Genomic DNA, 20441 nt, shown 5'->3' with positions numbered 1-20441 from the left:
ATACATATTTTCCGGTTCACGGGAAAACGATTGCTCTGCATGATATGTATAACGTCATACGAAATACCTATATGCTACTTAGCTGTATACAACATATTTATTATTGTTCACTGATGAGTATACCGTGCAAATAAATGATACCTATTGAACACATGCATAATCGTTTCTATCTTTAGGTTCAGTAAGTCGGTGAAAAGGAGTGACCATTCGGGGACCGACGATAAGAACGAGGGTCAATGGTGAGTCTATTGTAGCACGGGTGACGGTATCAGGGTTCGTAAACACAGTTAGTTGCATATACGTACATTTTGCATAAGTCGGTGTCCGATCGGAATTTTCTTATTTTGTCTTGTCTTGTGAATTTGTTTGTATCGCCTCACTAATATAATATATACGTTTAACATACTCACCGACACTATAATATAATATGATTATCAAATACATTAGTATGATATGTGCATTGCGTAAACTAGTGTCTATTCAAATTATATATACTGTACCTATATACTTTCACCACCAAGAATATGTCTTACACTTATAGTACAAGGTGATAATTTTAAAGTTTAAGACTGATTTTTTTCAAAAAATGTATTGTTTTTAGTGAATAAAAATAATGATTTCAGATCTTACAATACTTCATTTTTGAAAAAAATTACCGTTTTTATCATCATCGTTTTTAAGTTTTTATTTTTTTAATGACAACGAATATACGTTTTTAACTTCAAATTCCAAAGCAAAATATTTTTTAAGAATTTTTTTTCATTCGTCACAATGTAAATATTATATTACTAAAAACTATAATACCTTTTGAGAAAATATTTTTTTATCTTTAAAATTGTCACCGTAATACACATAAATGTTATCATATACCTATACTTGAGTAAATGTTCAATGCGATATCATTTCTCTAAAACGAAACTCCAAACCTATTATAGTATGTTATAATAGGTATGTATGTCTTCTGTTCGGTCGATTTATGTTTCACTCGTTTTTTAATACTTTTATAAATAAACCCAAAGCACTATACATTTCTTCAAATGGAATTTACTATAATCATAATTCATCACATTTTATCGTCATAACTGCAGTCTTTTAATGAATTTTCATCCAATGATACTCATTTTCGATCGTACACATACATATTGTTTTAAAACACAATAATTGTCCTACAATTTTGATGTCCAAAACATATTTTAAATGGTTAGCTCTTTTATATTTGGATTTAATAATTTAATAAAATAATCGCATTGTTCAAGTATATGTACACAATATTGATATTATGGTATATAATAATATCGTAATTATTGTTAGACCACGCGCAACGCATTGTTGTATTAGTGTTAAAGATCGCATGAGGTTATGGACTAATCAACCAGACACTAACGCCTAATAAATAATAATTATTGTTTGCGTCCAATGCAATATGTGAATTACATACCAAATAGGTACATTTAGCGTAATTCATATTATTATACCTAACCAATGTAAATGATCGTGAATGACTAACACTATAGCCTCTTGCTGTGCCAACACCTAACCGCGACAAGTACAATATTTGTACCTATATTTTTATTACAATTATTTTTTTTTTTTTTTTAACGACATTATGTTTTCCTCTTAATACCTATATCCTAACCTAACACCTTTTATTATTATGTTACCGTCATTAGATTTATCTTTGTGTACGTGATTACAATAAAATTATATTTATATTTTATCGTGAGTATTGAATATTTTACATTATTACTATGTGCATGAACAAAAAAGTAATAATTGTTTACAATCGGCTCGTCTGAACGGACCAGGCCGATCTATAATCATATATACTACGCGCGATTTACATTTCCTTAAGATAGTGACACATTGCATAATGTATATTATACTTTTGTAAAAAATATAATATTATGTGTTTTCCTATGTAAAAATACCCGAGAAATGAAATTAAATAGTTTTTTTAATGATATGATATCTTATGCTCTTTATAATGAACCTTATAATAGGTATTGATATAAGTTACAAACACTTATTTTGTGAGCAAGAACTCCGTAAGTAAGAATCTTGTTTATTTATTTTATAATATAATAATTATAATTTATAACATAATAGTTTAATATACATAATACATATATATATATTGATTTTTATAATTTATAAATTGTTATAAATGTTATATTACTTATAGCTAAGGGCTAATCTAACAATCCGTTAGTACCTTCTTTATCGGGCATTTTTTTTTAATATCTATACCCATTACCAGTAATGTTTTCTATAGTTTCCAGCGTTTTAATTGTCAAAACATTGCCTGAGTATTATTTTTGTTAAACAATATTTCAGACTTACGATTTATTAACCTAAATGTGCTGAATATTAGGATTTTTAATTTGACTTTACCTCATTTTGAAATTTCGTTGGATATTTCAGCTTATAAGGAGCAGTTTTATCATTAGCACGGTAGGTTATATTCTCATTCACTGAACAGAACTAAAATCAAATTTCGTTAAGCCCGGCTGTCCATTTGCATTTCATCGCCTGATGTTATTCATTTTAATAATATTATTATCATTTTGAAATGCACTGTTCGCGGTGTTCTGTGTAATCCTATGTGCGAAATCAAATTAATGCATATTAATATGAGCATCTGGACGTCAGATTAGCCGGTCTGGTTGCGTTATTATTACTATTATTATTGTTATAAATTACGCATAAATGGACCAACAAAATAATTTCCTAAGTGCATTTATGTGTGCGTATGTCAAAAGCATATTTACCAGATTGATAGGAGAGAATTATAACAACATCACTACCAGACGTATTAATAACAAGCTACCTGCCTACATATGTACATTTTTTGACATACCTAGTATAAATTATTTATGATAGTATTCTGATATTTTTTCTTAAGTTTTTAATCAAAATTTAAAACAAACAAAAATAATGATTTGTAACCTTTTAGTACCGATTCATTTTGCTACCTCTCCCCTCTCAAATAACGTTACATTTATTATTATGTATAACACGTTCAAATCGATGTGCACTTTAGTTCGTTGAAGATATTAGCCATCATCAACTTACGCACTATATATTAAAATTTAAAGTGTAATGTTAGATGGTAGACAATTTAGATGTATCATATTAATATGTACACTTTAATTTCACGTGTGGTAAGTATTTGGAGATTTACATTATATTTACACGTCAAACACTCACAGCACATTTTCTCGCCGTTTTTATTATCTGTTTTCAGCTACACCGGTGCATCTGATGAGAAAGACTGACACTTCCATGTCCTTAAGATGATCTTCTGTCGGCTATGAACAAAAAAGTCGAATTAAAAATGGCTGCAATTATTAATTTCAAATCAAACGACGACGATAAGTGCGGAATTTAAAAATAAACCAATTATAGATATGGTTAGATAGATATATTTTAATGTAGGTACATTAAGATAATATATATAATATATATATATATGATAGAGTTGAAATGTATATATAGACGACGATATAAAGTGTATATACTATTAATTGGCATTAGATTTAACACATAATGAATATATATTACAGTGCCTAAATGTGTCAATAATACAATAATACAACCTAACTATATTCACGATAAAGTCACAGCTAATTTTTAAAATCCAATGAAAGTTTCATCTAGATGTATAGAGTCCGTTATTATACGAGTTAAAAAATAAGAATGTACAACGTTTGTGTATATACTATAATACATATAATGGTGTAAAATGAAATCGAGTTCATAAGCTAATCATATAATATTTTATAATTTAACAAGGCAGAAATATAACTAAAAAAAAGCTTACTCGTTTTCGAAGACATATACGATGTGATGCATTAAAACCAGATAGAAATATGTCATATAAAATGATGATAAGGTATGATACGTATAAAATCTAGTCCGATGAAAAAATTAAAGTCCATAATATCTAATGAATGAACATATCCAAAAAAAAATAGTTCTTTGAAAATCACAAGGTCCAAAATGTTCACTTCGATCGTTCAGAAAATTAAGTACAATAGATGTTGTATATAAATTCTTAATACGTATTTTTTGCGTACACAACATGCTTAATCATTAAAATGGATTAAATGGATTCAACAGTGAAAGACAAAGTCTTACCTATTCTATCTCACATGGGAAAAATTGAGTCTTTTCTTATAAATAAAGCAAATAATCAAAATCTTAAAAACTCCAAAAATTGTAAAAAAAATTACTGCTTTGAAAGTTGCATTTTAATATCCTATCGGAGTCAGACATTTAATGCTAAAAATAATATCAAGATCTCTTTGTTTAAACTAACCAAGTGAAAAAATTATACACGCAGTATGAATATGTTTAATATTAAATAACACAATGTTTTTAATAATAAAATTAGTTTATTTTTTATTTTTGAGTAAGGACATCAAAGGTTTCTTAATTTTAAAACACTGTTCTAAGTTATGTAAATTTAAAGTTTAATATATTCGATTAATCTTCAAAAACAATTTGAATTCACTATAACTTACATTGTACAGACATTATGATGGAAAAATGTATGGATTTCTCGATTATAACTTTATTAATTAAATATTGTTAGATAGTTGTTTACAGTCAACTATCGTCCTTAACATGGTAAAATAGATCGGTATTTACACAGTGTTTATTATATATACTCCATTTAATATTCATAACTTCATCTATATTTTACTTTTTAACTTATTATTAACAGACATTATAATTGTATTATTATTACATAGGAATAAAATTAACTGATCAAAAAAAGAAAACTACGTCACAGGTCGAGTGTGTGGAAAAAAGATACACACTGTTGTTATACTGTACCATATGTGATAAATGATAATACACATCTATTTTATCATGGTTATAGCTAAAAATTTTGGAGCACATATTTTGGTGGTAAAAAAATCTTTTTCAATTTTTTTTCTCAAATATTTATGACAAATTCCGATTAGTCAATAAATTAAATACCAAGACCATATTAAAAATTATTCGAAAAATTATTTCTACCACGAGTAAAAACTAAGAAAAAAGTACGACAGTCCCCATTATAATAAATATATTATTCTCAATATTCTCCAATATTTCTCCGAAGTATAATTCAAATATTTTAACACTTATACGTATTCATTATTTATATTCTACATTATATTCGGTTTAAAAGAATGTATTAAAAAATATACTTAACGTTTTTTCGGTTCAAAAAAAAAGACCAAATTCAATGTGTGTCTGGGTGTATGGGCGTACACTACTACGTTACCATTTGTAATACATATAATATACGTGAAAAGAGAAAGAGAAGAACAGAGAAAGAAAAAGAGGGTTGGAAACGATTACTTTTAGGTCTGAAATGTACGAAATGCGTCGCGGACAGAATCATTAATCGTTGGTTATTTTTATGCGAGTCAAAGTAATTCGCGGGGAAAAGAGAATAATACTAATTAGGGAACTGGGTGATAAACTCAGTAATAAAAAAATAAATAAAGTTTCCTCGTTGGTTTTGGATGAAAGAAAAACAGAAGAAAAGAAAAAAATTTTAAGTAAAATAATATTTAACGTCGTTACAGCGTTAAGACAAAAACCATCAGATCCGGCAAAGAAACTCCACTGTTGTATATTTATAATAAAAATATAGTAGTGCTCAGGTATATATTATACAATGTATATACACCACAACCAAAACTATGGTTAATACAATGTACAATAAAAAGAAAAAAATACAAATTCAAAACGATCAGTCGTGATTGGTGCTGTTCTATTTGAGTTATATCTAGGTAAACAATTCATATAAACTAATAGATCGAGTATAGATAAATAAACAGGGTGGAATCTAAGACTTAGTTATAATTATGATCATGATCAAACCAATCGAAAACAAATAAACGTGTAGTATAACTTTCTCAAATATTTAACATGACTAATACCCAGCTATGTATTGACGCAAATATAATTATTCAATTTTTATAAAATCTTACTAGATAAACATAGCTTTATTTAAAAATAAAATTTAGGAGAAAATTAGAGAATATTTTTTGAAGATAATGCAAAGTGGAATGTACATTATTTTGATTTCATACAAAAATTATCTGTTCAATTTTTAACAAATCTCTAGTCTTTATGGGGTCCGTCTAATATACGATCAGGACTAAAAATATGATATAATAATCAAAGATCTATTCATTTTGGCTATAATAAATACATGCAATATTCATATCTATTTCTATGAAAATCGGTAGCTATATATCATTCTAAAACAGAAATCCAAGAACACGATATGTTATTGATTATATTTTAAACCAAATGAGACGTTTTTTTATATCTAGAATCTAATTGGTACTACGTATTATAAATAAAAAATCGTTTATTATTTTTTTTTTCAAAATACATTTTTACCAAATATATTTGTACTAGAATTTTCTTGAAATAATATTATTTTTTAAATATTTAGCTAACTTTGAGCAAATATTAATACATTTTAAAAATATAAACTCAATAAATTCATAAATTGTACTTATATAGCTATTAAAAAATATCAAAATATTCACAATATTTCCATTGACGTTTTAAGTTTAAATCTTGATGTAATTTATCATGTTTGTAATTAAAAAAAAAAATTTAATAAAATGTTTAACTAAAAATATTCAACTAAAATGGTCATTTGCTATACACGATATATTTTTTCTTTGACTTTTTGAATAATTTATATTGTTTGACACGTCCATTACTCATGACAAGATACACTTAAAATCTATACAATTATACAGCAGAATGACTATTATCCTGATATTTTGGTTTTATTAATATTGGCTTATAGCATTTTTTTAAAGGAATTTGAAACGTTTCCCCATCAATTGTTCACTCATTGTTAGGAAATAATTTTGTTCTAAATTTTGACGTTTTTATATTACCTATAAGCTTAATTTTCATTTTCCAATGAATTTCTTCTCGTTACCTGTTTATAAGTCAAAATGTACTTCTGCACGTTTTTAAAAAACGCGAGCTTGTCTGGTCGTGTTTAGGATGAGTTAGACAATTGTGAATAGTTTTCGATTACACAATAGACGATTTCATCAGACTCACTCGATAATTTAGGGTTTTAGGGTTTATATATTTCAGACGGCTCCGACGATTCTCAACGACGACGACGACTTTGAAAACGGTCCGATCATTTAGATTTCACATTACCGGTGTTCGTAGAGCGGACAAGTAGACGTCGTTTTTCGTCGTCATCATATGAGGATTTCAAGTTGAAACTTAGTTGAAAAATGGAAAACGAGGGTATAAAAGTGTCCGGTTAAGTGGGTCATGAATAGAATAGACGAACGGACAACCCGCCAGGCTTATAAATCAGCACGACAATTTGACCGATAGTAGCCATACAGAACGTTTCTTTTCTTTTTCGAAACCTCCATGTCAATCGATTGAAATTCGATCTTGTTTTATTATTTATTTATTTCAAATATAATATGTATATGCGTATAGTTACACGCAATATCAGTGTACAATTAAATTGCTTTTTACGCTCGTTTGCAGTGAGCGATTTTGCGTGTCACCGCAGACTGGTGCAGTAATCAAAATACCGAGGAAAAAATCAGTATTCTAAAAATATTTTTTTATCTAGCGGGATGATTCAAAATAATGTTAAGTCGATTTTCGATATTTTTCTTTGCTATATATTTCAGAGGAGGAGGTAAGAAGATTTAATATTAACAGTCACCCCGTTATAATACTCCCCTAGCAATCTAGACTTATATATTTATCCCAATTTTTTTTTTTTTAACTAGTTTTTTATTCCTCTATAGCAATTTTCATTATTAAAAATGCTATATTATAATATTATAATAACATTATCATAGATATTCATATTTTAATTATGTTATAACTTAATTAAAATAGTTCGCTTGAATTAACGGCTCTGTGTAATGTAACATGCCATCCAATTAATTATTTTATTTACGTAATTAGTTAGAAAGACAAATGCATTTTTTTCGATAGTTAGTATACGGCAACGTATACCTGCTGGATAAAAATATTTCATACATTTTAAATAAAATTATAAAAATACCGAATTTATGTATGTATATATTTTTTAGATGTATATTAAACGTTGGTATTTTCTTTGGAATATATTATTATTTCATCCCCAAGGAATGACAAAAAAATGATAACTATTGTTGCAAAGAGACTAGAATTAATAAAGAATTATATTTTCCTCCGGCAATGGAATCATATTAGATTTAGGTGACAAGAAGTTTCTCCGTGTAAATAATTCTCTGCAGTGAGAGTATTAAATAATAAATAGATTTTTTTTTAACAGTACTTCTCTTGTGTTCATAAGTATTTTTTTGGAACTCATATTAATAACCTTTATATTGCCGTATTACGATCTTTGAAAACATTTCGTTCAAAATTAAAAGTAATGATACGTTCAAAGACAAACTATAATTTGTTTTACAACTGGTTAATATAATTTACGTGTGTAACAATTTTTTAAAGTGCTCAGTAACAATCACTAACTACATTAAAATCATAAACTTTAGCAGCAAATAAAAGAATAAAGATAGATATATAATATTCAGCATTATTGATTTTAGTACAAACAAATTTTAATACAAGTACCTACTAAACTAATTTTATGTATTTTTATAGTTTAAGTTAACAACAAAAAATAAAATTTATAATGTTTATCAATTTATCATCAATATTAATACATAATATACGATATGAAATTTTCGAAGATTATTCAATGTTCCACTCATGGGTGGCACAATTCGACTTGGACTGTCGTCCTAAAATTTTGTAAAAATTACAAATGATAAAAATTTAACGTACATAAACATTAAACATTTTTTTTATTATTAATAAAACGATTCAAACACATTCCAACATGTATAATGATTAACGACGAAAACGTTCTATTCATATTCGTCACTATACTATGTACATCGTTGCACAATGTAACAGAAGAACTTGACAAAATTTACCTAACTTTATTTCTAATCAATATTAGATATTATATATATATAAATATATGTATACAATTAACAAATATCAAATAATTTCTAAATAAAAAAAAGAACCATATTAAGAATATAAGTTAAATATGTATAAGTTATTAAATAGTTATTTTCATCCGTAAGTGATTTCTGTTACCATTTTGTTTACTATTATATAATTTTAAATTTATTATATTGTTTGAATATTGTACTACATTTCTGTTTTTCATTTTTCAGTTGTATCATATAAAGTAATAACTTATACGTATAATTAAATCAAAGTAAGTTCCAAATTATCTCAATGACTTTTATCCTTATCTATATTTATAACAATTTTGCTATAATGTAACTTTGTTCAAAAAACTACAAATATTTTTATTATTTATATTGATATTTTGATTCACTTAAAATCAAAGTAAAAAAGAATAAAATATATGTATTTTTATGTTTTTCATTTAAATTTCAGATAGTAATCCAATAATTATATTTATAGTTTATACATATAATTAATGTAAATATTTTAAAAGTTGCATTATTAATTTCTATCAAGAAGTTTTAAAAGTTTGAATGTGTTGACAGAATGCGGGTAAAAGAGTAAATAGTTTTAGTAGGCGGATGGGTGATATTCACAAAGACAAACATGGCGTGACATTGTGGTATAAGAGATAAAAATACCGAATTAAGTAAAATGAAATTATACTTCAACTCGATCGTCAAAAAATATGTAATTAAAAACCGGGTACCTATATATTATAGAATTTTGTCGATCCCGTCTCTTTATATCATAATCATATGTCCTTTTTTCATGGTTAAAATAAATATTTCGTGCTTTATATACGAATTATGATAAAATTATGAAATTTGAATTCTTTTATCCTATTTATTACATTATGATAATGTATAGAACACAACGTAAGAGTATCAACTTTAATTGTTATTGCCGAGTTAATTCCCTAATATGTTTTCAAGCACAAAGATAAAAGAAGTATTAAAATTAAAGCATTTTATTATTTGTAAAAATTGTTTAAATGTAAAAAGAACCTATGCTGAATTAAATATTACATTTATTTTATACAGTAAGCGTATATTATCCGTCGTCTAAACTTATATTTTCATGGACTATAATATTATTATTATCCTTAAAATACGATATCATCAATTAATAAATTACTCACAAACCGCATTAATGACCTTATTATTTAAATATTTGAAATTAATATATTCAATAAGTAACTATCATTAAGTATAATCAAAATACAAATAATTTTATCACCAACTGTAGTGTATCATTTAATATTATATAATAATATTATGACGCACACGACGTACATGACGTGCATGATACTAAACTGCACAGTGCCATAATAATCAATGCAGGGCATAAACAAATTGATAAGTTCGAGGTAATGTTTATAGATTGTTAACATTTAGTTTTTATTAACTTAAATTTTGATTTAATCGAATTATATTGGTAGTACATAATAAATAATATGAGTTATTTTTATTCAAATTCATTTTACGTTAAATAATAAATATACAGTATACCTACATATAGTAAATTGACTTAATTAATAATGTATGCCTATAAAAATAAATATTAATTCGTATAATTCTTGAAAATTAATAATATAAAATATTTTATGTTTTATATATTACATATTTACATAGAAAATGGCATAAATCAGTTATTATTTATTAAATTATTATTGTTAGGTATTGTGAATGTACGAGTATTGACTGCATTCACTAATATTTATTATATTTTTGTGATCTTAAACGGTCTAATGGTTATGCATACATTCAAAATAAAAAAAAAATTGACCCAACTTTTTAAGAAGTTGATTGCCAATTTCTAAATAACTCTAACTTTTTATTTAATTTTTCCCCATCGCTCACATTAAATCGGTCAAAAAATACCATTAACTTACCCATCTTATACTATCACACATTTATACTGGTCGTGCGGTATATTATTAAGTCTGTGTACGATGGTTCATATGATATCATAATATAATATGATAATATGGCAGATGATGATATGTTGGATGGCAGTAAAAAAACGAGGGCAAAGTGTCACGAAAACTTTCTCTTGCGCTGCCACAAACACTTGTTGCTTATGCCAACGCGTTTTGACCTTTAATATTATCTTTTTCTTCTTTATCATATTAAAACGAGCAGTTCATTTAGATCCTCTACCGCTACTATTCTCCCTATCCATTATTCTATGCAAGATGTCACCATATTGATGTAGAGTGTTAGTCGTGACATTTTGTCACATCTCTCTTTATCGTGTCAAATCACCTATGATGCGATCTACCTAGAATTAATATAAAACTGTTAAAATTTCGAAATTGCATTATTCATCGACTGTATACTCGGTGGATTAATAAAATATGTTAATATTTTTATTATTTTAGTTATTCTCATCCCTCCATTCGTTTTATTCCAGTACATAATGTAAAATGTTACCCATATATATTATAGTGTAACGGTAAATATGATTCAGTATTTAACCAACACGATCCATCATAATTACATGACGTTCAATCGTTACATCAATCTATAACATCGTGTGGTATATGCGAGCTTTGTTTTGAAATCTTAATAAGTCTGGCAACATTTATGTTCACGACTTTCGGCTGATACGTGAAAATCTGCAACACACAATACCAGAATTGGTACTGAGTAATTTTATCTGGTTCAGAATTTTTCAATTTTTCAATATTTCAATTTTTTACGTTAATGTGGTGCGTGTAACACTACTATGTAATACATACACATAAATATATCGTAGATACCGCAATCGGGTATGAAGAAATCCCTTTAAAAGATTTAAAAAAATGATTATAGTATCTAAATTGTATGAACACTTCCACGGTTAAATTGCTATCTTTACAACTTACAGTAAAGTTGCAATAATTGTTTCCCATCAAAACGAGTGTTAAAAATGTGCAATAAAATAACTTAATGCAGTTAATGTTTTGTCTTAATGGATTTTTTTCTATAGTTTCTTACTTTGAAGTAATGGCAATCAAAACCCAAAAACTTTAACGTGATCACGATGAAGACCAGGAATCAAGCTTATTAGATGCAATTATCTATACTTTTAAGAGGTCGATTACGTTTTATATTAAAGTTTGTCTTGATAGAATTCAAAACTTAAAACAACCGTAGAATGAATAAGAAAAATAAATAGAACTCAAGTAAATAATTTCAAAATATTTTAGTCCGTATAATAATATTTTAAAACATTATTCGTACACTTAACACGGTCACATTTCTCATAAACAACTCTCTCGCATCGATCCAATAAAATTGCATCGAGATTAAATTTATAAGACCGTGGTGACCCATTGTTTACAAATCAATATTGTCAATATTGTGTGAGTGTAGGTAACTAACTTGTTGATGTTTCAATCTCACACTTGCCATTTTTTTTTCATCCAATTATCGCTACATTTTACTATAAGCCATTTACTATCTACAGCTCCTTGTGACCTGAATAAAGGCCAACTTAAGGTTAGATGACACGTAGGCTCAGAATTAAAATGTCAAAATATCGAATTGTTGAACAATATTTTAAACTTAATCTTCTGTAATCTTCTTTCATATTAAATAATTTTTAATTATCAAGTATAACAATCAATAAAAATGTTAAATTTAAGATAATGTTTTGGTCTAACAAATCGTAACGTAAAAAAAGTACTCAATGTTAAAAATCCTCGTTGAAAACCAAAAATACCAAATTCTATTATTAATAATAGTAATTAATAATAATTATATTTATTAATAGAATCGTATGGTTGTTAATATATTTTTAAATACGACGATTGTTACGATATGAGCCAATAGGTATATTATAAGACTATTATTATTTATTGAATTTTTCGTTATCTATAATTAATTTAATAATGTTTATTATTGTATTGATGATACATTGAATATAAAATAGTACTTTTTGTATATCACCGATTTGTTTTATCATATCGATAGAAACTTTTTACATTAGTTTTAACTCTTAATTCTTTGTCAAATGCAGGTTCTATTTAAACCACTATTAAATAAAAAATTTCCGAATTGTATTGAATGCACCTTTAAGTTCTAAATGACACTTTAAATTACGAATTTATCTTTAGCATCTCTATGCAGTGTCATACTCAGTCGAATTAAGTACATAGTTACCAATGCTATTTTATTAATATTCCTTTATGCGATGTAAACGCTTTCAATGGCCATAACACGATAAACATAAATATTGAAATTTTTATATAAAAAAGAGCAATGTAAAACCGCTGTGTGTCTTGAAACAATAGAGGTACTTGATAGTTGTTTTTATATTATATGCATAAGTAGCTTTTCCTGGAACAATAAAAAGTTGCACTTACTATCTTGCTGGCTTTTAAAATAAATAAGGACCTCGAATAACGCACGTCATTGTTTCAACCAATATTTTAAACCGCATCATTGTCATAATAATATATATATAGGTATAATATTTATTTTGTATACTATTATATATTTTTTGAGTTATTCGTTATTCGTAGTGCAAGACCGGAATCATACTCGTGATATACATAGTAATAAATTCTTAAATATTCACCCAAATTATTATTCCCTGTACTGGCTGTACTAAATATATTTTTCAAAAGGTACATATTGTTCTTTCAGGAAAATATTCCATTTTTAGGCATAATATAAATTATAATGTAGTAAGTGCGCGTATATTATTTAAAACTTATATTTGTTCAAATCATATTCAATATCAAATAATTTCTTCATACATTGTCGTGTAATGAATAAATAAATAAATATATATTCAATACGATCAGTAAACGAACAAAAAATAAATACTATAATAACAATTTATAGCAGGTATACGCATAACTTACCGGTTGCATTTATTTACAATTTGCTAAGGTTCACAAATAAAATCGATATATTATTATTTATTATACAAACACAAATAACAAACACTGAAATAATGATGAAGTTTTCAGATAGAAGAAATACGAAAACTGTACGTAACATTTAGATCGGTGGCAAAGTCGCGTGATTCGAATTTCATAACCGAGCGCACGCAGTCTCCGAAATATAAATATATAATAAAATACTACCGAATCGAAAAAAAAATATATATACAAACAGCAAGAACCGAAGGAATACAGAAATGTGTATAAAATATGATAATAACAGTTGGCTGTATTATTGTAGGATATACGAGACAATATTATTATGACGACTACGTACAGTACACGTAGTATATTGAGATAGAAATTGAACACTATCGGCCTCGGACGGCGTTGTTTTTTCGTGACAGATATTACTATTCGGGTGTATTATTCCTCTTTTAGGTTGTATAAATAAAAATATTATTAATATCATTTTATAATATTCGTATTTTGTAATTACCCGAGGGCTTCAAACTTATCAGAGTATCACAAAATTGAGCATATTTTAAACGTTTGACTTTTGGTTTTGAACAAACATTTTTTCTCATAAATTTCAATTAAATCCGATTAGGTACTCATCGTAAAATAATATCTCTTTACTATTTTTATGTTTTAATTTTTTTTTTTTTTTTTGGAGACAAAATACATTTTTATATTCATTTGAGTGGAAACGCTTTTGAAGTATTTTTAATAAACATACAAATTGAATTTCGAACGAGTATAAAATTAGTTTTAGTTTAAAATATTTAACTTAAAATGATCAGACCACCAAGTAATAGTTAATCATCTAGATAGTATATCTAGATTATTCTTTCCTCTCTCTAAATATTATACTTAAATGTAATAAATTGAGTAATTTCCTCTTTTCAAGATAAAAATTACAATATTACCGGAATACTATATTATTGTTTTCACAACATTTTTAAATAGGTACCTGAGTTATTTTGTGTATAATTAATAATAATTATAAAGAAACCAAAGAAAAAAATTTGAATACTACAAAATGTTTTTGGTTGTTTTAGTATAAACAATCCGTTAATTACATCTATCGGTTAGTTCTGTTTCATACACTCTGTACAATATGCACACATACGTATACACATAGTGAGTTTCACTTGATTAATAAATTAATAATTAGTCGGTTGGATGACCAAAGGTTAAAACGCGAATTTATGAAAAAGATAGAAAAACTAGACAAATTATCAAAACTTTCATTATTTCGGTGTGCGATTGCGCGCACAATAAAACTTGTATATATTTTATATGGCGGGAACACATTATTTTACCGAATACAAATTGAATGCGAATCCTAGCATGCTCTATATCTTCCTTAAAAAAAAACCAATTTCAATCTAAAGTTGTCCGGTTGAAATATCTCGTGTAATTATTTAAGTAAAAAACACTAGGTACAAGTACACACGCAGTGTGTGCCACCACGTTTTCACTTTTTTTCCTTCCGTGTAACCTATACAACAAATATTATTCACTATGTATATTAAAAGAAAAGAAAACGAGAAACACGATTTTCCGCCATTTTGTCTTATATACGTATATAATATATATTATACCTATTACTATATTTCAAATGACGTATACAAGTGCATTTTCATATACCTACACAATAATATGAAATATGTAATTTCCGTAGTAGTACCAGAAACGTAGCGCATAACAATATCATGGATGATTACCATAATAGCATAACGTTTCAGAGTAGTAGGGTATAACTTCGGACCCACGGATATGGTGTAATCATACGAATAAACTGCTCCGAAACGCCATTACGAATACATTTCGAACGCGTGTACAAAAGACGTTTTGAATAATTTTGTTTGGCTCTCTGAAACGTACGTTTTACCAGCTGCAGGTGTTACGATAATATTACAAGCAATTTTCAATACCGACAAACGAAAAACGTTTTACGGTAATGTTATAAAACGCGAGAATCGAAATGTATAATATTCGTACGCATACCTCGAGCCCGGCTTAGACGGGGGTAGTCGACGATATAGGTCGACCGTCGTTGCAGGTCGTGGCGTAGAAATTTAAAATGTTGATTTGTATACTAAAACAATGGTATATATTATATACACTACGCGGAGATGGTCATGTGGTGTAAGTACAGAGATGTAAGTTTGTGGGTTGACCTTATTGGACGCCAACTATGTGGTCGACGGTTTGGATATTTTATTAGCGCTATAATTTCGGGGTGATTGGCCATGTTTTGATAGCTATATAGTATACTTGGTAGATAAATTATAGATTACTGCGAAGGACTTTAAAGGTCGTTCAAATGTTATAAATATATACCTCGTCGACATCGTCGATTGTTTAGATCAGCGATTCTCAACCTTTTTTCATTCACGTACCCCTAGACCTCTCTATTCACCACTATTCCACGTACCCCAAAAATCAATTTAGAATATAAATAACGAAAAAATAATTTTTTCGCGTACCCCTTGAGATTATGTCACGAACCACAGGTTGGGAACCGCTAGTTTAGATTAACACTATAGCTAAAACCGTAATAAATACGAAAAACTGTCAGTTAAAAACTTAAAAATAATATATCAATTGCGAAAATGTCACTATTAAAATACATGTGGGTCACTAAAGTGGATCAATATTGTTATTGGTTGACTGAGTAGTAAATTTATACGATAAGATACTTATATTAGCTGTTACGTTTGACCACAGCAGTGTTTTACCTACAAAATAGATATTAATATTTTGTAGTTTTTTTTAGAAACACTGATTTTCAAGGTTGAATCGAAACTCGCTTACTACTTTTTTTTATTCTGGACTAAACCTTTCAAAATATTCACAGGGTTCATATTAATTGGAAAATATCGAAGCGAAAAAATATTTATTATTGAATACAATAATGTAACATAAACATTTAATTTTTAAATTTTAACTTTTAACTTTAATATTTTAAAGGGCTCGGCTCTAAATTTTCAAATTTTCAGAAATCGTGTTAAATTATAAAAATTTTATTTTATATTTCTTTTATCTAAAAGGAGAATATTTGCTACAGTCCGTATTGATCTCAGTTATTTTCAATTCAAATTATGGTACAAAAAAGTGTTATCAAAAACGTCAACTCGAATTTTATATAATGCACACACACCATAATATTATATATTGTGACTTGATTCACTAATGGCCAAATTTGCGGTTTGGTAAAAAATTAGTTATTTGGAAAATGATTTTTTTTCGGTATTTGACTATATGTTGCAATACACTTACGTGAGATTCTGAAATAAAGTGATCAACTTAGGATAAACTTAAATAAACTTAAGTTTTTTAATTTAAAAAATATAGTTTTTACTGTAAAATATTAAAAAATAAAAACAAAATGCTATTTGATAAACATTTAGTTAAATAAAAAAATTAAAACTTGAAAGTGAGAGTTCATTGAAATAAACTAATAAGAAAACATGTTTCATGGTGTATATTATGAAGTCTGTAACTCTACAGTGCAGTCTGCACACGTAAAAGTAAACACATTATGTGTTTTACTTAATTTATTCAAACTTGTCGACCACAAACTAAAAAAATCTTTAGCCAACTTACTGACTTTACTAAATTGGCGTTTTTAAAAGAATGATAAATATTTATACAAAACAACTTCCGTGTACGTATATTATTCTGATTATTGCCGTAAGAGAAATTAAAATATCTATTTGTTTATTTGCGAAGTATTTTATAAGTACCTAGTTTAGTGGTTCCATGTCATTTCATTGTTTGTTTGTTGTTGTGTTTTTTTGGCATTATTACCAATTTAAATTATAGTAGTTGCTTATTATAATGACGGTTAATATTAACAAAAAGTGTAAGTACAAGCCGGATGTATACTTATATGTGTAAATTATGTCGGAAAATATAATCAATACGCTGCATAATCTTATCTGTTTTAGGTCATAATATTAACATTATGTACGAGTATATTTAATAAACGATCAAAGTTTTTGTCCAAATGTTCATAATAAAGATAAAAATGTATGTATATGTTTCATTTGAACACCATTAAGACAATACTTTGGTTGCCCGTCGGACAGTATCGCATTTGTATAAAAATGAGTGAAAAACGAAAAAAAAATTTTAAATAATCATATTTTATAATAATTATTATGCATGTATTAAATTCGATGCAACATTACTTTATTCATTTATTTTTTGATTTAACGTATCTTTTATTATTTTTCAACTTTCGTTTAGGGTCATCAATCGGTGTATATTATTAGTTATGTCCCGTACAGAAAAAATCTATTGAAATATGTAAACGCAGATATGTAGTTGTTATTACTGCTTCTTGTGTGATTTTAGAGTTACATCATTATAAAATCAAAAGAGGATAATGATATAAAGAAATTGAATTACAGTTTTTAAATTAATTTTTCAGTTTGAAAAATGGAAAGGACTTATATAGAATAGCTGAATGTTCTTGAAAACGAACACGTCATTATATTAATAAATATGCGTAACTCTTTGAACGTATTCTTTGTACACCAAGTTAAATAATTAAAATACTACTCGTCTGAATTTTGATTTTGACGGGACAAAACATTCAAAAATACTGCTTAATAATTTACAACTGAAGAGGGTGGTTTGAAAAATATAAGTTTATACTTTCCACAGTATTAACTCCATAAGTAAGAAGTATAGTAAGTAAATCTCAACAATTTAAAAATACGATCTTTAATTTTATTTAAAAAATGCAAAGACCAAACCATATTATTGAAGAAAAAAAAGAGTGAGCATACTCGGCGGATAAACCTATATATTTTATTATTGAATATAAATTAGTTTTAATTTTTCATTTGTTTCATAAGAAAAGCAATTTAAAAATAATTTCCTAAAGAAGTTTATTGCTCGTCAAATCGCCATATTTTACTCTAGAATTGCAGTTTATAATATAATAACAATGGCAATCCTAGACAATTCTAAGCTTAGACGTTTCGAAGTCTTTGATGGGATAAATGTATACATATATTATATGATTTTAATGTAAATCTCTACGTCTGCTTTGGCTACTTAAACTTATGTAATTGGACCAAATAATAAAGTTTAGTTTTTAGCCCACAGTGAGGCCAAATTAATTTCAATAATTAACCGCATGGTTCTAACATAATATACAATAAGACGTATAACCCGATAGGACATAATAGACTGTATCGGTATCGGACGGGGAATATTCTTATATTTATAGATAAGTTGAGCACTAAATTGATAAACGTATTACCCGCCCGATATCTCTGATTCGTCCTACGCGGATTACGATCATTTTCTGACAAATGAAATAAGCTCAAGTTTGGGTTAAGACTATTGTGTACGGTTAGTACAGAATCGATTCATGCGTAAAAGTTAAAGAACAGTCCAAGCTTCGTCCATATTTCATGCTGTAGGCATCATATTGACCATAATATAAGCTATACAGCTTTTATAATAGTACAAAATGAATACTTTTAATTTTTACTTCATTATACGTCATATAGTTATAAATTAATTTATATGTTGTGTTTTAAACTCAAAAAACTAAAATTCTTAATTTTTAGACATAATTTTTATAGAAATATTTTAAAACAGTTTTTTATCACCTAAGTATGTTTGCTTATTTTTCAATCAATTTCTGCACTTTTTTTTTATTTTTATCTTATAATTTTTATTATTTTTATCTATTTTTACGAGCAAATAGATATCGAAATTTATAACTATATAAAAATGTAATTTTTATTACTTTTTAAAATAATCTTAGGATAAACTGTAAGTAAAATATCTCTTTCTATATATTTTTTAAACTTTTAACTGATAATTGTTATAGAAACTCAACATTTTAAGTTTTATTCCATGAATTTTAGGCGGGTCTTTTTAAGATAAGATACGTAATTTGGACATTTGTCTTTTTTTACTTAAACAAATCAAATGAACCAATAATTCAATCTCACTTGTCGAAATTCAATCTATTCACTTTCCAAGTCCTAAATCTAACCAAACTGATGGATTACAATTTCATTGGAGTACAACTTCCTATACCCTTCAACTATCTAAACTTATGTATTTACTGGTTCATGAAACATTTACATCCAAATGCAAACTTTATGTTGTTTAGGTCGCTCACGTTATGTGGATAAGAATGTAATACTACTTATTGTATTTTACTTTCTTTCAAATTCTATTCCCTAGTCCGTGCGATAGAAGCCGCTTTCTCATGGGGATTGGTGTAAATTAACTCCGTGCCAAAAAGTTTTGACAGTAACAACACAGACGACTTTTAGGTAATATTTATTAACCGAAACACTTGATTCCTTCATATGAAAAAAGTATTATTCTTACTGCTCTTACTGGCATGACTATAGTCTAATTAGACCAAGTCAAGAAATTATTTGCATTTCTAAATGAATATTAATAACATCATCAAAAAACAAATTAGCTTATTCAAAACAAGTAGATTGCTTATACCTATTGTATTGTATTTTAT

The 20441-nt window shown here is 27.0% G+C and overlaps 1 protein-coding gene across 4 annotated transcripts in view; it reads left to right on the top strand.

The window, feature by feature from the left end:
* LOC114131970 (calcium/calmodulin-dependent protein kinase type 1) overlaps positions 1-20441 on the top strand; it is a 327907-nt gene that overhangs the window by 247525 nt on the left and 59941 nt on the right. For 2 of the 4 annotated variants that reach the window (XM_027997326.2, XM_027997328.2), the window contains exon 3: positions 177-239. The exons of the other annotated variants lie outside the window; for them this stretch is intronic. In XM_027997326.2, coding sequence (XP_027853127.1) covers positions 177-239 — 63 coding nt within the window. The remainder of the gene's footprint in view (positions 1-176; positions 240-20441) is intronic. 4 annotated transcript variants of the gene reach the window in all.

This window comes from Aphis gossypii, chromosome X (genome assembly GCF_020184175.1).
Source record: "Aphis gossypii isolate Hap1 chromosome X, ASM2018417v2, whole genome shotgun sequence".
Lineage (NCBI taxonomy): Eukaryota > Metazoa > Arthropoda > Insecta > Hemiptera > Aphididae > Aphis > Aphis gossypii.
This window is presented reverse-complemented; position numbering and strand designations above follow the sequence as displayed.